At 38.0% G+C, this 27,022-nt stretch overlaps 2 protein-coding genes across 4 annotated transcripts in view; one reads left to right on the forward strand and one right to left on the reverse strand.

Annotated features, from left to right (window-relative positions):
- CACNB2 (calcium voltage-gated channel auxiliary subunit beta 2) overlaps positions 1 to 3,745 on the forward strand; it is a 178,256-nt gene extending 174,511 nt beyond the window's left edge. For all 3 annotated transcript variants that reach the window (XM_036759212.1, XM_036759213.1, XM_036759211.1), the window contains exons 10-13: positions 704 to 855; positions 1,404 to 1,499; positions 2,047 to 2,232; positions 2,416 to 3,745. In XM_036759212.1, coding sequence (XP_036615107.1) covers positions 704 to 855; positions 1,404 to 1,499; positions 2,047 to 2,232; positions 2,416 to 2,907 — 926 coding nt within the window. In that variant the 3' untranslated portion in view covers positions 2,908 to 3,745. The remainder of the gene's footprint in view (positions 1 to 703; positions 856 to 1,403; positions 1,500 to 2,046; positions 2,233 to 2,415) is intronic.
- Positions 3,746 to 9,393: 5,648 nt separating this feature from the next.
- NSUN6 (NOP2/Sun RNA methyltransferase 6) overlaps positions 9,394 to 27,022 on the reverse strand; it is a 36,779-nt gene continuing 19,150 nt past the window's right edge. Inside the window, exons 7-11 of the mRNA XM_036762137.1 lie at positions 23,706 to 23,825; positions 19,498 to 19,636; positions 16,029 to 16,177; positions 12,180 to 12,305; positions 9,394 to 10,120 (exon numbers count right to left, since the gene is read on the reverse strand). Of these exons, the coding sequence (XP_036618032.1) occupies positions 9,908 to 10,120; positions 12,180 to 12,305; positions 16,029 to 16,177; positions 19,498 to 19,636; positions 23,706 to 23,825 (747 nt within the window). The 3' untranslated portion in view covers positions 9,394 to 9,907. The remainder of the gene's footprint in view (positions 10,121 to 12,179; positions 12,306 to 16,028; positions 16,178 to 19,497; positions 19,637 to 23,705; positions 23,826 to 27,022) is intronic.

Below are 27,022 nucleotides of genomic sequence, written 5' to 3' on the forward strand. Positions count from 1 at the left end.
CCCCCCTTTTTTTTCTTGCAGACCAGCTTTGGTTGTCAGCTTCTGGGAACTGGGCAGGTTGCATTTCTGTGGTGTTGTCTTTGAAATGTGAAAGTTGTAGGCTCCTTCTCTGGTCATGGAAACTATGAGCTCACTAGGTACACTGGGAGCAGAAACCACTGTCATCAACCTTCCATTTTTTCTAGGTTATGAGGGCTATACTTTCATTGTAATCCTCACCACCTTCTAGATGGTTTTTCGGTACATAACCAAAGGAAATAGGAAAATGCAAGTATTCTAAATGGGGACTGTAGCCAAGAAGAAGTAACCAAAAAAAAAAGTCTGTCTCTTAGTTTTACTTTGCCATATTTTTATGAAATTGTATCATCAGGTGAGAGCTTTCTAGTGAAAATATAAGTGAGTACAGAATGAGAGGCAGGAAGTACATTTCTATGGAAATCTCTTGGCCCTTCGAAGTCTGCTTTTCCTCTCACAATCAGACCTTTGGCTTGAAAGAACATTCTCTCAATTCTGCACATGCTTTGGAGAAAATGCCTCCTTTCAAAGGAAGCTTTTATCCACTATCATGTCTAGAATTCCAGCATTTCACTGTCAGCCTCAATGTACTCGTCTGTGGTAGGAACAGCGCATCAGTCACTTTATTTGAACCTAATTTGGCCTAATAGGCTGCACCTGAAAAAATTGACCTTGCTTACCTTCACAGCTGAAGTTCAGAGTGAGATCGAAAGGATATTTGAACTGGCAAGGACTTTGCAGTTGGTAGTCCTGGATGCAGACACCATCAATCATCCGGCACAGCTCAGTAAAACCTCTCTGGCTCCAATTATAGTCTATGTAAAGATTTCTTCTCCTAAGGTAAATGGGATCGCTGTTGTTTTTATTCTATAACTTGCTTTTCCCCCAGAATATGTTTTATGTTCTCATCTCCTAACGCAACGAGATATTTTCTTTGAAATTGGGGCCTAAATTATAAAGGAACACGTGGCTTCCATTAGATGTCAGTCACCACTGATGAATTGTGTACCTCTTTTATTCCACACCTCCAGCAAGAAAATGACTCGAGGTAAATAGCTGTCATCTCAGGCAACAGATTTGAGATCGATATGAGCAAAACATCATTATCACTTTTGAGTCTTGAAAAAATGATGAAACTCAGAGTGCATCTGGTGTCAGGCGTGTGTTATGAAGCCCTTAATTGAGATTTCCGCAAATATGCAGACGTTTTACAGTTGGAATTTCAACACTTCGTTGAGATGGCGGTTCAGTCCATTATCAGCAAAATGCTTTGCTTCTGAAGCACCATTCCATCTTGCCTCAAAAGGATTATGGGAATTTTTAACTGTAGATTTTGTTCTCTCTGGAACGTCTTACCTGGAATCACCTTGTAATTGTGTTTCTTGCAGGTTTTGCAGAGGCTAATAAAATCTCGAGGAAAATCTCAAGCAAAACACCTCAATGTCCAGATGGTGGCCGCTGATAAACTGGCCCAGTGTCCACCAGTGAGTTATCACTTCTCTTCAGTGTAGAAACTGTGTGTATGAGACAAGACCTGATCAGGGACCCAAAATTCTAGGTTATAGATTCCCTAGCATGACAGTGAAACATGGACATTTACTCTAACAGACCTTTACAAGTCCTACAAGGATATATGCACAACACGGTAGGGAAGATCAAGCATCACCACACGTGGATTGAGTGTTTATTAAATGCCAGGCACTGTAATAAGCACTAAAGATAGAAAGCAAAGCTAAAATAGTCCTTGCCCTCAGGGAGCTTATATTCTAAAGGGGAAATGGCATGTAAGTAAATAGAGACACACAAGATGTCTATAGAGTTGAGAGAAGGCAACCTATGAGTGGAAGGTATTGAAAGCATGGAAACAGAAGATTTCAGGGAGAAAAAAGCAGATGGAATGAGCAGAAGACAGAATTTATCTCTACTTGTAGGATTCATAGGTTTGGGGTTTGGTTTTGTTATTCTCTCTTATGTCATAATGTTGGTCTGGCTGAAGTGGGATCGTCAATGGTATTTTTTTCCCCTCTACAGGAATTGTTTGATGTGATCCTAGATGAAAACCAGCTTGAAGATGCCTGTGAACACCTTGCTGACTACATGGAGGCTTACTGGAAGGCCACGCATCCTCCTAGTAGCAATCCACCCAACCCTCTCCTTAGCCGTACTCTGGCCACGGCATCTCTTCCTATCAGCTCCACCCCAGCCTCCAATTCACAGGTGGGAGATTTTCTCCTTCTTCTTTATGTTACTTAACATCTGAGTCTGTTTCTTCATCTACAACAGGGAGAGAGGGATGGAGTAGATGACTTTTACAATCCCTTTCTGCTTGAACCCAGAATTCATGCTCTTGCTATTTTTTTACCTTAACTAACCTCTACTTACTCTTCTGACCCTACCCAGGGTTCTCAAGACCAGAGGAATGACTATTCCGCTCCCACCCGCTGTGCTTCCCAAGCTGAAGAGGAGCCCTGTCTTGAGCCTGTCAGGAAATCCCAACACCGTTCCTCCTCCTCAGCACAGCACCACAATCATCGTAGTGGCCTGGGTCGAGGCCTCTCCAGGCAAGAGACGTTTGAGTCGGAAACCCAAGACAGTCGAGACTCGGCCTATGTTGAGCCTAAAGAAGATTACTCCCATGAGCACGGAGACCACTACGCCCCTCACCGGGATCACAACCACAGGGATGATGTGCACGGGAACAGTGACCACAGACACAGGGAATCTCGGCACCGATCTAGGGAAGCTGACCGAGAGCAGGACCACAATGAATGCCACAAGCAGCGCAGCCGACATAAATCAAAAGATCGATACTGTGACAAGGATGGAGAAGTGATATCCAAAAAACGGAATGAGGCTGGGGAGTGGAATAGGGATATTTATATCCGACAGTAACTTGAGCCTTTTAGGCATTTTTTGTTTGTTTCTTGGAAGTCTTGTAAAACAGCCACTCTCCCCAACCACCCACCCCACTCCCCCCCCCCCGCCAAAAAAAAACCTCACAAAATATTTTGGTTCTCCATCACAAATCAAATGGTATCTCTCTGTCTTGTACAGTTTGTATTGCTGTTGCTTGCCGAGCAATGGCATGAGATAGAATATTCACCTACTTTTTTATTTTTATTTTTGGAAGTGCTATATTGACTCACCTGGTACAGTTGCAGGCTTTCTGGTGTTGTACTTGACTTTTCCAAAGCTGTTTTTGGTAGCTGCCCCGTGAACAATATCTGTTGCCATCTTCAGGTGGTGTTAGTGTTTTAAACAAGCTAGAGTTGATATATAATAATCTCCTGTGTATTCAGCAAGCCAGAGTCAGCCTACACAACAAACAAAATGTATTTTCTCCCAATTTGCATATTCATTTAAGGACCACTATCTGTTGCTTGTACCTCTGGTTTGACTAAATTTGGGGGACAGATTCAGTCTTGCCTTACACAAAGGGGATCATAAAGTGAGAATCTATTTTCTATGTACTGGTACTGTGTACTGTATATACAGTTTGTAAATGTTATTTCTGTAAACACCTTCTTATTATATCAGTTTGATCACACTTTTAAGAGTCCTAATGCCAAGTCAGCAGATTTGCTTTTGAATTACAGGGACTGGAAATACCCTCAATTCAGGAAATTTGTAACAACATTCAATCTTGATACTTTTCCCTCTATAGTAGAAAGTCTCCTGTACATATTGTAAATATGTGTGATTGCTTGAGATAAAGAAAGGTTTAATTCAAGAACGCCATGCCATCCTTACAAGCTTATCATTTTGACCATAAGGTATGGTAAAGGTACCAAACTCTAGAAATTATTATAGTCCATAGGATTCACACTGATTGTAACAAACACATTCTTAGTAGTTAGTGTCTGTTAGAGTCAAAGCACTGGAGCATATGAGCCAGAAATCGTTGCATGCTGGTGGGTGTGTGTGTGTGTGTTTGTGTGTGTGTGTGTGTGTGTGTGTGAGAGAGAGAGAGAGAGAGAGAGAAAGAGAGAGAGAGAGAGAGTGTACACATGTGTGTGTGTGTGTTACGGTGAGTGTGAAAGGGTGACGATGAATCTGAATGCAAAAAAAGAGTCTGTTGAAGAAAAAATAGAGACTGATACTTAAAATTCTGCCCAATTGGATTTCTATTTTGTTGTGCTCTACATAAACTTTAGTAATCCAATGTGCAGTCAGGGAATTTGAGGAAGTTTGCTGCCAAAGGTAAATGGGAAAGCATAATCTGCTGGCTCTTTTTGTGAGACTCCTAGAGAGTAAAACACAGGCACTTGTTACTGTGAGTGTTTCACTGGAAATGGTACAATCTTTGTGTTTTATAGTACTTGTTTTAGGAAGAAAAGTTTACACAGCTTGTGGAATTATTTTGTGGGAAAATAAATTTTTGTAGTTTCTCCCACTTCATTTCTACACTTGCCAATTACTCCCATCAATTCTTGTCATCTGTCGTTCCTACCCTTCTACTCCTTTACCTTCCCTCCCATATCTTTCCAAATCAAGCAATTTTGGTGTTTGTCAGGAACCTAGAAAGTGATTCTTGTAACCAAAGTCTCTGCTATTTAGAATTAACCAGGTCAAAATGAGTCGACCTGAGCCACTAGTAAAACGTGGGGATAATTTTCTTCACTAGACATCTGCTTTGAAGAAGAATGCCTAGAAGGTACTATCTTCTGCCTCCAGTTACTCTGCTGTAAATGACTGAAAATGTTGCTAATAGTTTTAAGACAAATATAGACGTCTATAAGTGCACATGTTATCCAGACATCATTGGATGGGTAATATTATTAGGTGTCTGAGTTTTTAGCACTTGAAGTTTATTCTGGAACAACGATGGATATAATTGCCTGACTTCAAACAATGAACATTTGTCAAAAAATAATAGGAGATTCCATTTTTTCAAATGTCCTTGTTTATTCCAGTCTCTAGCCAGTAGTTTTAACCTTTAAATTAAAATTTATCATGAATTATCATGAATCTTTCTTCTTTCCCATAACCCCATTTCCCCACCATGGAGGGGAAAAAAAATCACACTTTGAGAGGAACTTACCAAAGCAAGTGGAGTGTTTTATCAACCCATTTCCTGAATCTTTTTTCCCCTTCAGGATGAGACACTTTAATGTAGGTAAACAATGCTCAGTAATTAGATCTCTGACACTATTAAAAGATTTATTTATTGTACCGTACGAACAGTGGCTATAATGGACATGCTGAAATCTTGTTGCATCAGTGAGAACTTCATTTCAATAACCTTGCTTTAAAAAATGTTTTGGCTAAAATATCCAGCTGTATGATACTCATCCCTACTCTTCCAACATATCATGTTGGCCAGCTTGCTGGCTCTGAATGATTTATATTCTTAAAATGTGACTGTCTCCACCAGTTCATTCTCCCCTTCCTTCGCTCTATGGAATTCCGTCCTATTTATCTTAAGGCTATTTTTTTTTTACATTTCTCACACATTTAGATAAGGATTTAGTCCCTACTTATGGATTCTTTTACAGGGTTGCCAATCTTTGAACCGTTCTACATGAAAAATTGTCCATTGGGCATAAGTGTAAACAAAGTGACAAAGAGCATAATCCCCGGTAAAATGGGATTTTATCAGTTTGTGGAACATAAAGATGGAGTCTTTTCACATGAGTGCTTTTGTCATCAGCATACTCAGTTGCAGCATCATGGTTTGGGTAGTCAGTCTTGAGAAATGCTGGAAATAGTTTACTGTGTTCTTGTCCTATTCATTTCCCTTCTTCCTTTCTACTCTCCTTCACTACTGATTTCATTTACTGTTGCAAAAAGGTGCTGCTAAACACAGGAACTAGTTTTAGACATGACATACTGTACTTTGGGATGTCGCCACCCTTTTGACATGGTTTGCTATGCATTCCTGTTGAGAGACATTCACTTGTCAGCAGCTACCCAGTATTGTTCTTCAATAATCCTGGTTTAAAATCATTCATATGAAACAAATAAAGAGCTGGCTTCTGCACTGTTTGTTAGTAGTAGCAGTATTAATTGGTTCCAGAACTAATTATTTTAGTAGGAAATGCATTGTGTCTACTACTTCTGTTACTGTACTGTTGATTTGTTTTATCTTCCTTTGGAAGAACCCAAAGCATTTGGAATAACAGAAATGCAAAATTCACTTCCTTCTCTCCATGATGTGAGCCCAATCGTGAGGTTGTTCAAGAGGCAAATTTCACAAGGAACGTTTCAGATTTCACCTAAACTAGGTAAGTGACTTGCTAAAAAAAATGCCGACCATTCTGACAGATGGGAATTGACTCCTCAGCAATCTTTTCTTTTCATTTTTAAATTCTGCCTGTGTGCTAAAATTCATGATCAGAATGAAAAAAAATTATTTTGAATTTTATTATATTTTTAAATAACAAGCCATCTTGATAAATCATACCCCACATGGGTGTTATCTCCCCTTCATCTGATAATACAAGTTAGTTGAGAATTACCACTTTTATTCCCATTGAATTGTATGGATCAAGTAGAATGAAGTTATGCTGCATCGAAGGCAGATTTTTTTCCCCCTGCCAAGCTATAATTTTGCATTTATTTTCAACACTATTTAAACTAAAATGTGAGTCAGGGTTTGGGAGAAAAAATATAAAACATTTGTTGTTAATCTCAATGCACTGTCAGTCTTACAGAATATCCAGTCAACTATGCATATAAATTCTAGTGAATTTATATACAAATTGTATATAATTTCTATCAGCTTACAAATTGTATCTTGAAGTTCTATTTTCACATTTCTCAAGGTATTTATTTTCTTTTCTTATGAGCTATTTATCTTCATAGTTTGTACTGTTTTTGTTTTGTCTTTGTCTCTTAAGTTTGAGGTTGCTATTTTTTAAACTTTTGTTTCAATTTGTCCTTTGGCTTTAGTAAAGGAAGGAAATCCACGGCAAACTTTCTTTTCTTCCCCAGGAAAATTTACTTTTAACAATATCCCTTGAATTTTCTGTCTCATTCTGCAGATCTTTTTCTCATCTCTTGCCAAAAATGTTCATTTATTTATCATTATCAATCATAACTCCTACCACTCCCAAAAAAGTGCAGATATGCTATTGGGGTGCTCACTTTTCCTCCAAAATAAATTACTTGAGGCTTTGCCAAAGATGATAGGGATACTAGCCGTGGAAATTTTAAAATATGGACAGAGATTGAAGCATCAGTTGTTTAAGTGAATGCATTAACCCTCTCAGTTCTACATCTAGGAGAAGCATGCCAAGTCTTAGAAATGGAAGTTAAGTTCTAAAAGGAGTACTAGTCATTTATTAAATAACTTTAAAAGATATGAGAAATGTTTTATCTCCTACATGCCCAGTACTGCAAAGAACACAAGAGAACTAAAGGAAATCTGTATCTGCGGCCATACTTTGTACCCTTTTCCAAATCACCGTCCCACCTTAAGCTTTACTTTGTGTATTATGGTCCAGGCCCACACGGACACTTTTAACCATCGGGCAATAGTTTGTATTAACTTAGATAATTATCTCTACACACAGAACAAGCCGCCAGTTTACTACTTACTAATCTTCTGTATCTCCCTCAACAAGTGTATAGGACCACAGAGTCCATCATGCCAGTATTTATACAGAACTCACTGACAGTGACAATGGACAAAATGCTCAGCTATGCCATTATAGTGGGAAGCAGTTTCTGGCCCATAGATAATGCAGACGATTCATAAAGCCCCTCTATTTCCTAACACCATTATTATCAATCAAGTCTACGTAGACTGTTTTTCAAATGCATTCTAATTAAGAATTCTTCCTTGCTTACATTTAACGTCAGCAAAAGGAAAAATATAATCATTACGATGGATGTATACTCGTCACTGTGGGTAGGCAGCTAGGTGGTAAGAGCAGATAGAACCCTGGGCCAGAGTTCAAATCTGCACTCAGATGCTGCGTGAGACTGGGCAGATTAACTTTTGTCTGCCTCTGCTGTACAACTTAAAACTATAAAATAAGGATAATAGCACCTGCCTCCCAGAGTTGTGAGGATCAAATGAGATATCTGTAAATTGCTTAAGTAGCGCAGTGCCTGGCACACAGCGGTGCCTAATAAATGCTTGTTTCCTTCCTTCAAAGATGCAGAATGTAACCCATTCAAGCCTACTCATTCTGGGCAGTCCTTCTCCGTTTGGTCCTACAATTTCACTAAAGGGGACCAACCCAAAATGCTAGGGGAAGGGGAGGTCTACCTCAAATTTCCTTGGCATAATGAGGCTATCAACGGAGCATGCTATTGATAGAGCACAGTCTGACCTTTGGTTACCCTTCATTCCCCCTCCATAACCAGCTCATCTTTTTTGATCATACATTTCTATATAACTTACCATTTTAATGCCTTGTTGGTAATGCGCTGCAACCTGTCTGTGCCCACTATGTGCCTCTTTACTGCCATTTAGGTGACCATCAATTTTGATACTTTAGAGTTCTTCAACTCACAGCCATACATCATCAGAAGAATACTGGTATTAAAAAGATGGAGCTTGCTTCAGGGGGCAGCTTTGGGGTCACTGAAAGAACTTTGAGATTGTCCTAAAACAAGCCAGGCTGTCCTTCTCTTTATTCGATTTTGGGCCTACCTCACTGTCTGGTTTCAGTGTTTAGTTCTATATGTTGTTCATTCCACTTGGATGTACTTTGGACAAGAAGCATCTTTCATTTGCTTGTGTTTTCCTGTGTGGCTAGTTAGACCAAACTCTTTAGAATAATTTTTACTCTCATTTAGGACAATCTGCAATGTTCCGGGACTTGATGTAATCAGAACGTCTTCTGCAAATAGGAGCATCTGAAGGACTTCACCATCTATAGGGAATCCCTTCTCAACTTAGATTCTGCATGGACCTATTAATAATTGGTAACACCTCTGGTAGGCATATATCTCCCTAAAAAGTATAAATCACAAAAATTTTTGGTAGACTGTGTTGTGTTATGAGGCCTCTAAAAATATATTGACTTAAGATATACTCTATCATATGGCAGGAGAGTAACTGTGTCATCCTGAAAAACTACATTAATCCATAAAGAAAACACAGAACTGTAACCTACAAAACCTGTTTTACTTCTGAGGTTGCTAGGTGATGCAGTGGATAGAGTGCCCAGCCTGGAGTCAGGAAGAGTCATCTCCTGAGTTCAAATCTGGTCTCACACTTACTATGTGACCCTGGGCAAGTCACTTAAACCTGTCTGCCTCAATTTCCCCATCTGTAAAATGAGCTGGAGAAGGAAGTGGCAAACCACACCAGTATCTTTGTCAAGAAAACCCCAAACAGTGTCACAGAGTTGGATGCAACTGAAAAAACTGAACAACAAAAATTACAGTATACTTAATACAAATGAAAAGTAACACAAATAATTTAGAAGTGTTCCAGAAATACTATTAACTTTATTTCAGTTAGAAGAGAGAAAATTTACCAAGTAACAGCTGAAAAAAATGAACTAACAAAACATAGAAAAATATGAATTTCTTATGCATTGATAGTATCAAAAATAGGGGAACGGAAAATATTTTTAATGTAACCAAGTGATTTATATATTAAAATTAAATTTGCACTTGAAAAGGAAATATGTAGAAAATATAACCTGACATTTACTGCATCACATTCCTTATGAACAAAAACAGACCAACAAAGAAGTTATTTTCATACATCTGAAGGTATCTTCTTTGTAACCTAAAACATTATTTATAAACATAATGTCACCCTATCCTTCTGACTTCTTTAACCCGTGACTCTTGATTCTTAAAAGAACTGGCAGATTTTCCTGCTTCCATAGCAACCATATTATTAGTCTGCTGGCCTAACAACACTGCAGCAGTAATATTTTTATGTAGCAAACACTTGGTGGAATTTTGACTTCTGAAAATTCCTTTCCTAAACACTTTCACGTTTTACAAATTTTGCAATAAAAAAACCTATACAGTCCTTATTTGCTAACCAAATCATATCTTCTCTCCCAACCTCTCTAACAGAGGTTATGTCAGTGTCCTTTAATGGTATAATGGATGGATCAAATCGCTGCAGCTGCTTCAGCTGATCAAGTGAAAGGCCAGCTCCCATCATTCCTTCTCCTCCAATATGTGGTTCCTGTTTGTAGGAAGTCATCAAGAACTATTACAATAGTTGCAACTAATATGTGCATATGTTAATTTACATTACTTAATTACATTAGGTTACATCAACTTACAAGGCTAAATTCAGATGATGACATTAACCAGAACATTTCTTCTAATTAAAGTATAACCTCACATTGTCATTTACAAAGCACTTTACAGTTTACAAAGTACTTAAACAAGCATGACGAGGTCCCCTTACTTTGGAGGTACTGTTTTTGTATTTTCCAGGGTAGCAAACTGAAGAACAGTAGTCAGAAGCAGCAGGACCTACTCTACCCTCCCTTATATGTTTGCCATAAGATACAACACTTCATCTATCAGAATCTCAAAGAGCAATGATACAGTAATTTCCAAGGAATATTATGACAAATTTAAAAGTGCTTTTCTTTGATCTACAGCACCCGAATGGTAAGAAAACATCAAAAGGGCTTTTATGTCTCAGGAAAACAAAAAACTTGCAAAAAAAATGTATCATTTAAGACGACATCTAGCTGGGAAAAAAGATTACATAACCCTGAGAGAGCTATCTTCGATGCTACCACTGCAAATTCTTAGCCCACAAATCTCCACTTCACGTCACAACATGAAAACAATATGCAAAACACAAAGATTTCATTCTTACAATGCCAATATGGGTGTGTTCATAAAAGACAATCCTGAAAAAGTAGTTCATTTGGTGCTAACTGGAAGAATAAGAATACATTTATCACTTTTTAGTTACAAAGCACTTACCAGATTATCTCACCAGTAAAATGACAGTTTGAGACCAGATGATTTCTAAGGTCTCTAAAATTCTGCCTCTATGGTTTCACAACACTCCTTCCTATGAGGCAGGAAGTATATATAAGAGGTATTGTCCCTGTGGACAATACCTGATGGCAAACGTGGAGTTGAGAGAGGGTAAGCAATTTACCGAAAGTAACACAATTAGTAAGAAGTGGAGCTGCAACGTCAGGCTCCGAGTCCAGTGCACTTTCTACTCTAACAACTAACTACAGAAAATGCCATTTATATATACAAAGTATTTTAGAGATTACCTATGAAATTACTCCAAAGATGTGCTAGCATTTCACTGTCTTGGGGCCAACCCTGCTTAAACTTGTTTATTATCAGAAGCTGCTGGTGGTACAGTGGATAAAGCTCTGGGCCTGGAGGCAGGAAGAACTAAATTCAAATATGACCTCAGACACTTACAAGCTGTGAGCCTGGGCAAGTCATTTAACCTTGGTTTGTCTCAGTTTTTATGGGGATACTACTTCTAAGGGTGCTCATGAGGATCAAAGGAGACCCTATTTGTCAAGCACTCTGCACAGCTCCTGGCCCGTATCAGCTGCCATAGAAATGTTTGCTCCCTTCCCTTCTTCATTCTATATACAGTCCCACGTATAATATTGAATGTGTTTGGAATAATAAGAGTTTTCTTCCAGGATCAAACTAATCCCAAATATCACCAGAGAGAAATGTAATCATGAAAGTTATCAGATTAAAACTGTACTATAGAACACAGAGTGTTCTAGGTACAATCGAGTGCAAATTTTATGAAAGTTTACATAATGAGCTACAAAAAAATTAGATTTCTCAACCGCCCCCCCCCTTGACTAGTGTACTCTTCTATGCCACAGAGCTATAAAGTCTGATCTGCTTTGAAATGACATGAGGCAGATGGGGCACCATGAGGAATAAAGCACTTTAGAGAAGGGTAAAAAAACCTCTTAGAAAATATTCAAGACACTGAGTAATAAGAAGAGCTACAATTATAATAATTAACCTCATAAAAGAAATACAATTTATTTCTGTGGCTTTCACTAGAATGGCCCAGGGAAACAAAAACAATAACCAAAAAAATCCTGAAAACACACTCCTCCCTCCCTGTGATTTAATTCTCTATGGATTGGGCTTCTCTGGTTTCAATTAGGGAAACCCAGTGTATAGTCCACTGTAGGTTCTGTTAAGTTCTATGCAGAAGACTCTTCTCTCCTAGGTGTTTTGAGCTACCAAATAGCTAAGAATAAACCAAGGCTCCCTCTTACCTGGGGCAGAAGCTGGAGACAAGGAAAAGTCATGAGGGCCCAAGCAACCTGTTCTTCATTCTCTGCCAGTGTTACTGTGCACGTGCTGTAGACAAGCACACCCCCTGGCTTTAGCAGCTGAACTGCCTAGAGGACACAGAGTAAGGAAATCAATACTTTTTAATATTTAGGCTGAATAAAATACTTACCAAAATTGAGTTTTTGGTAACTAGAACAAGTTAACAGGAATTAAAAGATGAGCTTCCAGGTAAGAGCATGAAGGGGTTGATGAAAGGTCTAAGGCACACAGCCACAGTCCACCTTTTTTTGACTTGACTAGTATGAGAGCCCAATCTCAATCTCTCTCTTCACACCTACCCTGCCCCCACCCAAAGGCTCACACATTTAAATTAGATTATTTTCCACCTGAAGATATTCTTAAATAATCAGCATATTTACCAGAATGATTTTCCCCATTCTCTACAAAGCAGTTTCACTCTAACCAGGCTAGAGGGAAGTAAATTTCCATTCAAGTGTCCAAGTTCCCTGGGGTTTCCTCCAAGATGCCTGAGAAGGAGGCAGTCCACCTAATACCAGCAAAAACCTCAAATTCACACCAAACCAAATGATGATCGAGAAATCCAATGAGACACTCCATCTCACTTCTACCACAGAACTGCACAAAAGATCACTGAGAAGCCCAAGGGCAATAAATAAGAAAGTGTCCCCCTCCCCAGCCGTCGCAGCACAACCAAAGACCACGAGGGACAAGTAAGGCCTGCAAGGCTAGGAGTACAGAGGCAGTTAAGAGCAGAGAGCTTTCTTAAGTAATCAGAAAGCCTCCAGAGTGAAGACCAGGGAAGTATAAGGCAGCAGCCAACATGCAGCAGAAGCACTTAGCCTGGGATACCTCAGACCCAGGGACTCTTCGGTCCCTAGCATTTTGTCCTGAGATGCCTGCCAGAGAAAGCCCTGAAGACCCAGTGCTCTGATTCAAAGATATGGTGAGGGAGGAGGGGATTAGTACAGAAACCCATGTGATCCAGGGTTAACCACTCTCCCCAAAAGTACATCATGGGACAGGGCCTGGCCCTGGCATAAAGCTCCAATTCAGGAACTAAAGCTGGAGATGAGTACATGAAAGGAAACACTGACCAGCACCAAAAATTACTGCAAATCTAAAGACCCTCCTCACTCTGTAATAACTACAAGCACAGACTCAAAGGAAAAACTGCCTTTCCACAGGGATTGCATGAACACCCGGTGAAAAATGAAGCAAAATATCAAAAGTGAAATAAAAGCTCTATAAGAAAGAACTGGAAGGAAAAGAAATACTTTAGAAGAAAAAGTGATAAACCTGACCCAAGCAACAAACCCCCTGAAAACTATGACAGACGAAACAAAAATCAATGGTTCCATGAGACAGCAGGAACATGTAGAACAAAATCAAATGAGTGGCCAAACAGAAGAAAACATAAGCTATCTGGTGTGGACTATTTAGGTTCCAGTCTGTTAGCACTCTGGGCAAGCTTTATCAGTCTTTGGAACTCTTACCCCCATTTACTAAGGAACAGGGACTAAGTTGATTGGTGGGAATGTTATTTGGAATACAGATTTCCCAAACCACAATTCCTTCCTTTAGTAACTCCGCTAGTATCTACAAAGTGCCGCTTTCAGCAGCTACAGAAGTGATGGAAAGACCGGAACCCAGCAATGATCTGCAAATGAACGTGAAAGGTGTTTATGTTTGAAGATGTCCTTTTCTTTTCCATTTAAGGTTTGAGGAATCTTTGGTGCTGGGGAAGATATTATATCTCATCTCAGTCCAGAGTTAATGGTACCCAGGGAAACCAAACAAGACAAATGATAAGCAACTGGGAAGATATAATAAATAAGAAATCAACTCCGTCCCTATCATGGTGGCAACCATCTGTGTGCTCTTTATTGTAATCATTCATTTTCATAAGGACAAAACGTATTTAAATAACCCTTACTAAAGAGTGGCTGCCATTTCAACACCAAAAAGGAGAAAGAGGTGTGAAAGACTGTAGACAGGACAGAGGATTATACGAGAAAAATATTTTTCCAAATTTTCTCTTCAAAATAGAGAGTAGAAAAGATGAAAGGGGAAAAAGCACATATAACAAAAGTAGTTACTAATACTAATCTTTTGAGTAATCTGGATTAACAAGAACAAAGCCACAAACAAAACAAAACAAAATGGATAGTACCCTTTAGGGCACAGGAGCTGTATAGTAAATTGAATAAAAAACTTCTCCTCTAAAGGATTAATTTCCCTGCCTTATTAAACAGAGTGACCTTCTTGTGTACAGTAAGCATATTTAACTTTTTTCTGGATGACTCAAAGCAACCATGATCATCTTTAGGGACACGGATATAAGTCTAAGTTAGGGAACACTATTTATCCTTATGATAAATGGCTCCTGTCATGCTTTTATAGTTGTTCTGTCTTCTTCACTGTGTAACTCCTCTTTAGTCTCTTATGTAACTAAGAAATCACCAATTTTGTTAAATCAGCACCTATTTTGTACACAATTCCATGTCAATAAACTGCATGAGGTCCTGAAGACAGCACCACACCTTACCTAAGAAGTAAACCTTTCTGGTAATACTTTCCTCACTGCTCATAGCTTTTTGCAACTTTCTGGTTCTCAGCTGTTCTCTATTCAATCTTCAATTGAAAACTAGACAAATGATCCACCCACTACAACCCTTGAGCGAGAAAGCAAGCCTGTGGAAAGCCAAACAGAAAATTCCCTGGGGAAAAAAAGCAGAAAAAGAAAATTTTCTCATTCCTATTGCTAATCTGGCCTTTACATATCCATGAGAAGAAAGAAATTTCATGGGTACCAATGAATTCACCACAAAGAAAGTATTACTCATATTCAATTTTAAAGGACTGAGAAGCAACTAAAAAAGCAGGTAGTTCAAGCTGAGTATTACATCCTCAAATCTGTTTATTATTATTCCTGGAAAATAGTTAAAAGGTGTAAATTATGTTTTTCTACCCCAATGCACTGGTCATTTTTATAGTTAGAGCCTATTTCCCAATGGTCGGTTGCCTTCATTCTCAAAAAAGACCAAAACGACATTACTATGCTAGAGCCAAGTTACCATGCATCTGACTACAGATGATCAGACCAATATAAGCTCAGAATACTCTACATACAGGTTGGGCACAAATAGCCCATGTGAACATTTGGGGTGGATTCTCTAAATGTGCGCATCTCGCAATTTCTTTTGAGCTATTCCAATCCTGCTTTGCTCATACAAGCACAGCACCTTCTCTGATAAGGGCATGCCATGCTAGGGAGTTCTATGCCAGTGTCTCCCATGTTACACGATCAATTCCAAAGTTCTTAAGAGAGACCTTGACAGTGTCCTTGTATCACTTCTGACCACCATGTGAGCACTTGCCTGGTGTTAGTTCTCCATAAAAATAGTCTTTTTGGCAAACATACCTTTGGCATTCAAACAACATGGCCAGCCCATTACAGCTGTATTCTCTGCAGCAGAATTTGAATGTTTGGCAGTTTAGCTTGAGGAAGGACTTCATTGTCTGGTATTTTATCCTGGCCAGGTGATCTCCGGAATCTTCCTAAGTTCCAATCTGGCTTCAAACTCTTACTAGCTCTGTTACCCTAATTAAGTCATTTAATTATTTCCCAATAAGCTGAAGTTGAATGTCAAAAAATTATCACTGATATAAAAGGTATCACTGACATAACATTAACTCTCTGCATAATTCTAAGGTTTACTCAACATTTAAAGGAACTAACTCCATGGACCTCTACTAGGGCCTCTTTGAAATGTAAATCTAATGAAATAAGCTGAATGAGTAATACCTACCACAGTAAATAGTTTCCTTTGTAATGGCTGGTAAGATGTCACTTCCTTCAGAGTCCAAGTATAAGCCATATTTGGTCTCTGTCCCATCCCACTGCAGGGGGCATCGAGGAGAATTCGATCAAAGGACTCAGGTAAGAATGGTGGGCCCCCTGTAATTAGAATTATGAGCATGTTTCTAACTTACCCTAACAAATCTGGAACAGACACCAATGAAGGTTGAAATAGTACAGAAAAGACATTTAGTAATAACAGACCAATGAGAGCAAAAACAACAGATAAAAGCTTTTCATCTATGTTATCACTGGCTTAAACTTTAACACAGATTTTATGTAGCTTACCTTTAAAAACTGAAACTCTAATAGTAATTGGGGTGTGTGCTGATTACAATTTAATGTAGTGTGAAGGTCTAGGAAAATGACCCCTTGTAGCCCAATCTCAGTAAGCAACTGTAAATGAGTCTAGAATCAACTCCAGTGCAGCTCTAGATCTGGAATGGCACAAACCAAGGAAAAAGGCCACCAAGAGACAGTTTCTGAGGATGTGGTTCTAGCCCTTAGCTCTGATGACCCTTTATTCCAACCATACACTGAAAGTGAACACGTTAACATGTTTACATGTCTTGGAATGGCATTTCTCAGTTTAGACTGTAACCTACTTAGCTCCCCTAGTTCCCATTCCCTCACTTTCCTTTTGACCTCTGATCCCCAAAGGCCTCCATGTTCTCTCAGGCATCAATTCCTCCAGAGTTTAACTTGTCTCACTAGATGGTCCAGACCGCATAGTCACTTCTTAGTATAACACTATCCTGGTATAAGAAACCCTTTCCCCATACCTTTCTGACTTTCAGTTAGTCAGGCAAGTCATTCAACCAATGCCTTGGTCTCAGTTTCTTCATCTTTAAAATGAAGATAATTGCACATCTCCTCAAAGGATGTCCTGGCAAACCATAAAGCTCTATCAGACATCCTTTGCTTATACTCATTCCCCTTTAAAGAAAGCCGCACCGCCTGGCTGCCTAGAGCCATGACAGACCCGAGCTGTCTGGTGTCACCTGGCCCTTCAGCATTGCTCAGGAATTTTTGTCTTTGTCTCTCCTTTACTCATTTCTCACAGAGACTGTTCCAAACCTCTTCCACGCTCCTCATGCTGCCAACCCAACACATACACTCAGAAGGATTTCCCTGCTTATTTGTCTAACAGAATCATAATCTGGCAGTCAAGTAGCCTAGACAGAGATCAAGGGGCCTGGAGTCAGGAAGGCCTGAGTTCAAATCCATCCTGAGACATTTTATTAGCTGTGTGACCCTGGACAAGTCCCCTCCACTCTGCCTGCCTCAGTTTCCTCATCGGTAAAATGGGGATCATAACAGCACCTACCAACCTTGAAGGGGTCTCGTGAAGATCAAATGAAATAATAATTGTAAAGCCTTTAGCACAGTGGCTGGCACATAGTAGGTGCTATCTAAATGCTTATTCCCTTTTCCTTCCCTCAACCGTCCCCCACTACCTTTAGGCTCACAGATTTAGAGCTAGGAGGGCCATCAAAGTCCAATCCTCTCATTTTACTGACCCAGAGAGGTTAAGTGACTTGCCCAGGACCACACGGCTTTATGAGTGACTGAGACAGGATTTAAACTCAGGTCTTCCCAACCCGAGGCCAAAGGCGATCACTACAATACCTCCTTGCCTCGGGGATCATCTGATATTTCTATGCTCTATACACTTCTATACTCTTAAACTCAAAATTTATTTTTCATTTTCACCCATTCTCTACTTCTTTAAGCTTCTCTCAATTAACTAATGTTTATATATGTAAGGCACTTTGTTAACCACTAGGGATATGAAGACAGTTAAACCTAAACTCTTCTCAAAAGTAGTTTACTTAATAACAGGCCAGAAAAGGAATGCATGTAAATAACCATAATAGAAGGGATAGTGAGAAAAGCACAAAGTGATTCCCTATAAAGTGGTATCAGAAACTTGGGAAGGGAGATAAGGCACAAGAAAACAGGAAAGGTCAAAAAAACTAGGAATGAAGGTTCAGTTTAGTGAGAGAGAGAGAGTGCGTGTGTGTGTGCGTGTGTGTGTGCGTGTGTGTGTGTGTGTGTGTGTGTGTGTGTGTGTGTGTGTGTGTGTATGTAAAGCAGTGTAAGAAAGGCTAGAAAAGTGAAAAGTGGTTCATGTACAGAGGACAGGGGCTCTGGAATGCCAAGCTCATGCATTCTCTAAGGTTTCAGAGATTATGGAGATAATTCAGACATGCATTAGGAGTCTGGAAAAAGGCTAGACTGGCAGCAGAAAGACCATCTGGAGAGCTGGACACAACCTATGGCTGTACTGAGAATGGGTGAGAGGGAACACAAGCAAGAAATACAGTGGAGGTAGAAAGGAAAAGTTTGACAACTGATGGGATGTGTGAGGGCAAGGGAGAGGTTGGACTTTGGGGGATAAGGACTTCAGTACTGGGCATGTTGAATTTGAGGGGCCAATGAAAGGGTCCAGTGGCAAAATCTAGTGGGCAATTAGCAACACAAGAATGGAAGCCTAGGAAGAGGCTGATGGGGAGGTAAAGATTTGAAAATAATCTATACTGAGGTGACAAATGAAGCAAGGGATCAGATGAGATGACCAAGAAAGAATATTGCCAAAATAAGAACCTTTAAGGACATGCACAGGAGAAGAGAATATTTCATCCTTTCCAAGGCACATGACCGAGTTGAGCTAGATGACCTAGATTCAGACATGATCTTATTACTTTTTTATCTTAACTAGCAAGTAATCAATTCCCTTGACATGCCTAGAAATAGGACAGCCAAGAACACCAGCAGTTTAACATATAAAGTCATTCATAAAAATTTTACAGATAGGATTGTGGAAGATTATCAGCTTCAATAATATCACAAAACAGCTGGAAGAGAAATAAAAACAGGGTTATATAAAGTTTAGTGAGAGACTCAATAAAGCCAGAAAATCCCCAGACTACTTAAAGATGAGACTGTAAGCACAACAAATAACTGAAAAATAAAAAAAAAATCTATAAAGATTTCTGCAACAAAAATTTTTTCCATCAATGGCATATATAATATTGTATGAATTTACCATAATCTTTAAAAACAATCTTCAGGCAAAATATGTAAGAATATGTGAGCGAAAATGAGCTAAGGTAAAGTCTTAAAAAAAAAAAACTTAAATAATAACAGAAGGTTTCTGTGATATTTGGAATTAAAATGAATGCCTCTTTGAGGAAGAGATTTTGGAGGGTTCAAGAGTATGTTACCGAACAAGGGATGATGAAGAAATGAAGAGAAAAGAAATTAAAATATACCCACTGTGCTAATGTGCCCCATTTTCATCATCAAGGTTTCAAAGACTTATGGATGCTAACATGGCTTTAACACAACTACCAAAATTTGGTTAATATTTATCTCAAAAATCTAGTTTCAGAATCTTTTAAAATAAAAAACCTTACCTTGTCCATTCACTACCTTCCCAAGTGCCTTTGTCCCATTATAGCAGAAGGTCCTGATGCAGTTCAACTGTAATAATGCAGCATTTTGCTTCATTTTTTCTACTTTATTGGGTATTTTGTCCAGTGCTATTACTTCACCCTACAGAAATTTTTAAAATGAAATATAAATCCAATATGGTCATTAACAATATATGAAAATCCTTAAGAAAGTACAGTCTTTCTCCCCTACTCCTAATTTTAAGAACAAATTCATGAAACGCATACGTTTCACATAAACTATTATAGTAAGGAAAGGCACTAAACATATAACTAACCATACATTTTAATGCATTTCTTTTATAAAGCATGATTTTGCCCACAGGACATACTTTATCTTTTTTATCTGACTTGAAAGATAGCTTGATTTTAAGAGAAAATTCCCTTAATCTGACTAAAACTGGAAAAGTAAACACAATGTCAAGCTGCTTTTAATCAAAGATCAGAAAGAAGTGGAATAACAGCATTTGCAAAATGCCAAAGGGAACTGTGGTATGAAACATATCTTCCAGAAGTGAACAGAACAATCATTATCTTGTTGGAGGACAGTGTACTCTATACCCCACTCACCTTTCGAAAAACAAAACTAGACATTCAGTTCTTATTGCCCTTAACCCTAAGATATACTCATACTGGATGCATATTCATTTTACTTTTAAAATCAATACTTACCATGGCTCAATAATTTCCCTAATCTGTATGTTATATGAATATACATACAACACACACATATAGGCACCCATATTCTCCAAGATATAACTATATGAATCATTACAGTTGAAATCAGAAAAAAAAAATACAAACCAAAGCACGTTGCAAATAATATTATAGTGTGAACAAATACTATGGTTTAACTGTACAGTAAAAATGGTACATGTTAACAAAAAAAAGTGATAAGTTTAATGTTACATAAAAAGTGTAGTGAGCTCTATCACTCTCTATTGTACAAAGACCAACGAAGCTCATTACAGTGAGAGTGGCTCATCACACGAATCTTAAGATTATAAAGTATAGCTAAAAGGGACCTTAGAGGTCAAATCTAACCCACTTATTTTAGAGATGACTTGCCCAGGATCACACAGCAAGTAAGTATCTGCAATGAGACTTAAACCATGGTTTTCCTAATTTCCAAGTCCAGCACTCTATGAAATGTGCCATGGCTGCCACTCTCAAGAAGTTTCTATATGAGATAAGTATCCACACTAATGAAATCATGAAACTTTGAAGTATTAAATAAGTGGGACTTAAAGGGTAATGTACTACATGAAATAGATTTGATCTTTTAAATTTTTACCTTGTTTTTTATCCTTTTTCTACTTGCATCAATGACACAGTGGGATAAAAAATATGCTAATTAATTCAAACAGCTTAAATAGTCTCTCCCAAAGAGTATTTACACAACTGAAATCAGAGATCTTTTGAAATATTAAAGACATTCCTACTTTATTTAACATTTTTCTTATTCTTACTGAAGCATATTCTACAACTCAGAGGGATATGAAGGACTTGGACAGGGTTTAATACTTTAATAATTAAAAATATTTTTGATGAAGGCAGGGAATATCTTGTTTGGTGACACGAATTAATATAATAGTCTTAAAATATGTGAGGAACAATGATACAGATTTTGATAACTAAGAATAGGAATGAAGGAAATGAGTTTAAGATGCAGTACAAAAAACATAAACTAGTCATTAAGAATAATGTCTTGACAAAGAAAGATATAAGAAACTGGAATGGGTTAGGAAGGACATGGTTAAATCTCCATCTTAAGGGTTTTATTTAAAAATTATAAAAAAAAACCCTACTTATTAACTAAAATGCCTTGAAAACAAAAATACCCAAAATTGCTGATACGGATAAAAGTTAGATTTGGGATTAGATTTTTGGCTAATTTTTTTTTTCTAAGCTGTCTCTACGCAGCTTCACTATACCGTCCTATTTACATCACAAAGACATTTTGCTAATACAAAATCAATAATTAAAAGATATACTTTTATTTGAATAAATCTGAAATACACCAATCCATAAAATTCAAGAGAATATTATTCACTTTTCAAAATGGTCTTAAATGTGCTTAAAATAGGTCTTAATTTAAACACAAATGTCCATAAAATATAGCTACAGTATAAAGCAAAGCAGATGTAAATTCAGTTCTCCTGGCACTTCATATTAAGTGTTTGCTGAAATAGGATGGCTCAATCCTCAAAGAATTAAACTACATATATCCACTTTTCTATTCTAAGATCTCTTTCTTGAGTTGATTAGTGGGATTAGCTACAAATGCAATTCTCTATAATAGATGATTTGACATATTTTGAGTTGTTCAGAAAAAAATTTGAATAAAATTCTAGATAAATGGACTGTGAAAATACTAATAATGAATAGCCTGAGCCTGCAAATCAGTGGATTATGTTCCATACCCATTCTAGAATTTCACCTTTCTAATGTAATATTTTGTTTTCCTGAATAACGTCACTTATCTGGTCAATTTACAAGCACCACAAAATACCAGAAAATTTTTTTAGAAGTATATTAGTCATTACAAAATTGAATATGACCCAGATAATGAGGTTTCTTTCCTCTTTCACTTCTGAGGGAGTATAACTGCTATCAAGAAAGATGAAGTGATAGAATCGAGGATGTTTTGAGGAGTTGTAAGATATGCAATGGAGAGAAGAGGGATGGCCTTAATTATCTCAGTAAAGTTGAAGGCACAAAGCCTCTTCTGAAAGGAAGAGGGAAGAGTTGGTGTAGGAATCTTGTGGGAAGCATAACTGTCAATCAAAGAAAAATAAAGATTGGAAAGCAGTAGTCAGATCCCAGGTGAGATTATATAGTATCTGTACCTCTAATCAATCAACAAGTACTTATGTTCCAAGCACCAAGGGATACAAGAACAAAGAATAAAAGAATCTTTACTCACAATGAGCTTATATTCTAATGACAAGACAACTAGGCATATACAAACTTATACAGCATAAATATAAAGTTTATACACATAGAGTAGTTAAACACAAGGCATTTGGGAGGGAAAGCTTTAGCAGTTTGAGGGATGAAGAAAGGTTTTATGCAGAAGATGGTGCCCAAGCGGCATCTTAAAGGAAAAGAAGCAGTCTAGGAAGCTGAGATAAAGATGAGTTGATTTCAGCCAAAGGGGATAGCCAGTGCAAAAGCAAGGAGGTAGAAGGATGGAAAATCTTGAGACTGGAACAAGAATGAAAAGCAGTCTGGCTGTATTAAAGAGTATGGGAGAGAGAATAACATCCAATAAGGCTATAACGGTAGGCTGGGATGAGGTTTTGTATGGCTTTAAAAGGAACCAGAGAAGTTTATATTCTAGAGGCATCTGGAAGCCACTGGAGTTCACTGAGTATGGGAATCAAACACGTGGTCACATTTACACTTTCCTTTAGATTACTTTGGCAGCTGTGTATAGGATAAACTGGAATGATGAAAAATGAGGCAGAAAGACCAATTTGTTTGATGCTGCCAATAATCTAAGTGAGAGATGATGAGGGCCTGAAGGCAGTAGCAGTGTTAGCAGTAAGTTGAGGCCAGAAGCAAGATATGTCTCATGAACTCCAGACTTCCTAAGAAGACATCTCTACATTGATGTCCCACCAATTATTATTCTTTATTTCTTTCCTTATCCTTCCCCCTAAACCTGCTCCTCCCTTTGATTTTACTATTTCTGTCTGGGGAAGCATCAAATGTTAACACTGCCAGCTTTGACATTCCTCGGGCCTTCACCTCTCATAGCTAATTAGGTACAGCTCTTGTCAATCCCACCTCTGCAGCATCTGCTGCCTCAGTTTCCTCTTCTCTAATCTCAATACTATCACCCTGATACAGCCACCTACCAGCCCCAACAATGGAGGAAAAGGTTATTATGCCCCCAAGAAAATAAAGAAAAAACGTAATTTGCAATGATATAATTTACTCCAAGTTTTCACAATTAAAAAAGACACACAACTCCTATATTTAGGATCTACTTAAGGTTTCTGCAGAACCATATGTATCTTCACTTTCATAACTACTTTTAAATTGCTCATTTTGACTATGAAAAATAAATGAATCCTCATAGTTAGAGGCTAGAAGGTACGTCTTGCTTGATTTAAGACCAAAACTTTCCTCATTGAAACATATAATCTCCCTGAGAATAGTCTCACCTGATCATGCATTAATGCTGCAATGTGGGTTGTTTTGCCTCCAGGGGCTGCACACATATCCAGAATCTTCTCTCCTGGCTGAGGATTCAAAACATGGCTTACCACTGCAGAAGGCAAATTCTAGAGACAGCAAAATAAGGAAATAATCCTAAATAATTTTGAATTAATTATAATAACCACTTAAATGACTTGAAAGCCATCATATTAAAAATGCACACAAATATATTTCCTCTATCCCAAGCACTAGGGATCTACCTCTATTTAAGTCCTAACAATGAGAAGAAAACAAGCAATATTTTCTCTCCCCATAAAATTTCCCTCACCAAACTATCAGTACCAATAGCCACCAATGAAAACCAACTAAAGTTGGTGACTAACACTTGAAAGTATATTTTCTAATACGTAACAAATTCTGGCAATGTGACCAATGTGCATTATCTAGAATTTAAGTGATTCCCTTTGTGTACTGCTAGACTTTCCAAGGCTTTCAAAAATTCAAAAAATGTGAATATACACCAATTTTGCCTTTGTTTACATTTGAATTCATTACAAAGATACATGTAAAGCCCTGCCTGTCTCCCATGACTATATTTTTAAAATAAATTTTATTGTTATTTTTTGTTTTTTTTACACCACCAGAATTCCTCCCAGTATCCCTCCTTTTCCTGGAGAGCCACTCACATATAAAGAAATAATATCTAAGAAGAAAAAAGAGAAAAAGAAAAATATCAGCAAACCAACCAACAAATTGAAAAAGTCTGAAGATATATGCCATGTTCCACATTTGTAGACCTCCTACATCTGCAACAAGTATGGTAAGGATGTCTTCACATACTTCTTCTTTGGGGCCATGTTTGAAATTTGTAATTTTGCAACACTCACCATCGATTTTTTCCCATCACTATTTTTCAATAATTTTTTTTCAAAACAAGGTTAAAGGAAGGAAACAAGTGAAATATTCTTTTATGCTTCTGATATTGCCTAGAAAGAGGGCAATTTTTCCCCCCTAAAAATGAGAACATCTAAAATCCCAAGCTATCTATTATAGAAGGCTAGGATAATTACTACTACAGCAACTACTAACCACAGTGGTACGACATTGATACAGGACTCTAAAGTACATAACACGTTTAATACATCAGCTTATTTGGTCTTCACAACTACCTTTATTCCCATTTTACAGTTGAGGAAACTGAGGCTCAGAAATGTTAAATGACTTTTCCAAGATAACAGAACTAATAAGTGTCTGGAATAGAATACAAAAACAGATCAATCCCAGACTCAGCAGATTGGAGGGTTGAGCCTCCCAAAAACAATTAAAGCAATTTACAGTTACAAGGTTATCCAATCCCTTTGAAATTCTGATTTTCAAAGAATGAAAATCAAGATGCAGATCAAGCAGCCCAGGAAGGGAAAGGGGTAGAGGAAATTAATTATGCCTCACCCAGAAGAGCGTTAGAAAACAATTCTCACTTTTCTTTTCTTTCCCCCAATTTTAATTATCATTTGTCAAAGAAATATGGAAGAATATCAATGATACTATTTATTTTTAATGCTTAAACTTCACAAAGTTTATTCAAATACTGAGTCATTCTGGATTCTACCCACATGTAGTTATTTCACCAAGGACATCCCGCATTCAGAAATGCTTACAGGATATCTAGAGTCCAAAATACCATTTTAGTCATAGAAATGTTAATGGTTGAGAGATGGGGGTAAGGGGCAAACAAGAAAGTAATTTTTTCTTTTTAAACTATATAAGGTAATTAAATTAGTGAATAATTTAGATATCTAAAATATGTTGGAAAATACAAATCGGGAGAAAGATACAAAAGAGGCCTAAAAACTGTCTAATCACGCAGAAGCCTTGATGTACACTATTCTAGGAATCTAGTGAAATTCAGGCTCAGGCTCACAGAACATCAAATGCAATTTTTAAAAAATTACCAATCAAAAGAAATTGAAAGAATAAAACTTCTAGACTCATGATAGAAAATGCTATCCACATCTAGAGAAAGAGCTGTGGAGTCTGAATGCAGATCGAAGCATACTATTTTCTTTTTTTGTTTTGTTTTTTCTCGTGGTTTTTCCCTTTCGTTCTGATTTTTTTCTTTCACAACATGACTAATGTGGAACTAGGTTTAATACGATTGTACGTATGTAGCCTATATCAGACTGCTTGCTGTCTTTGAGGTGCAGGGGGAGGAAAAAAATTTAGAATTCAAAACCTTACAAAAATAATGTTAAAACTATCTTTACATGTAAATGGAAAAAATAAGATATTAAGGGGGGACGGGGCGGACAGAATAAAACTTCTTAAAAGGGAGATAAAAGGCTACTGCTGCACAGGCATGGATGCAGTCCTAGCCTTAGTGATCTTCAGGCACAGCAGCCCAGCCACTTTAGTGCTGGTCCCTAGGGTGCCTCATTCACCAGCAGCCCAAAACAAGAACTGTTCCTACCACACAGAGATAGAGCATCACAAACTGGAAAGCATAAGAGACAGTAAGCAACTGATTACTGATGCGGGAGTCACTCCTGAAGGTCGCCTGTGTGCAGTCAGAACACTGACTTGTTAAAGTGAAGATCCAAATTAATATAAAGGAAGAGAGGAAGAAAACAAGCATTTATTAAGTACCTCCTATGTGTCAGACACCATGCAACGTGCTTTACAAATATTATCTAGTTAGATCCTCACAGCAACCCTGGAACCATTTTACGACTGAGGTAACTATGGCAGACAGAGGTTATGTGACTTGCACAGGGTCACGCAGCTAGTCTGGGGCTGCATTTGAACTCAGATCTTCCTCACTCCAGGTCCAGTGCTTTGTGAACTGTGGCACCACATAGCTGCTGTAGAGGTAAGCTGCCAGTGTACCTTATTTAAGGTAGTTGACACAATCCCACTTTTTTATGGTTCAAACTTAGGGTTTCATCCATGTAGGGCCCTTGAAGAAACTACCTTTACCAATGTGGATCCCCACAATGAAATCACAGGTAAGGAAAAAAAAAATTAAAAGCAGTACATCAACAAGCTTTTATTAAGCACTTACCAGAAATTATGCAAAGCACTAGGAATGCAAAGAAAAAAACACTTATCTTCCTCTCACAGAGCTCACATTTTAATCAGAAGACTTGTAAATAACTGGACAGGGCAGGTAGGAAGCATAGTAGATAGAGTGTTAGACCTGGAGTCAGGAAGACCTGAATTCAAATCCAGCCTCAGACACTAGCTGTACGAACTCTGGGCAAGTTACTTAACGCTGTTTGCCTCAGTTTCTCATCTGTAAAATGAGCTGGAGAAGTGGAGAAGGAAA

The sequence above is a fragment of the Trichosurus vulpecula genome, chromosome 5 (assembly GCF_011100635.1).
Source record: "Trichosurus vulpecula isolate mTriVul1 chromosome 5, mTriVul1.pri, whole genome shotgun sequence".
Classification (NCBI taxonomy): Eukaryota; Metazoa; Chordata; class Mammalia; order Diprotodontia; family Phalangeridae; genus Trichosurus; species Trichosurus vulpecula.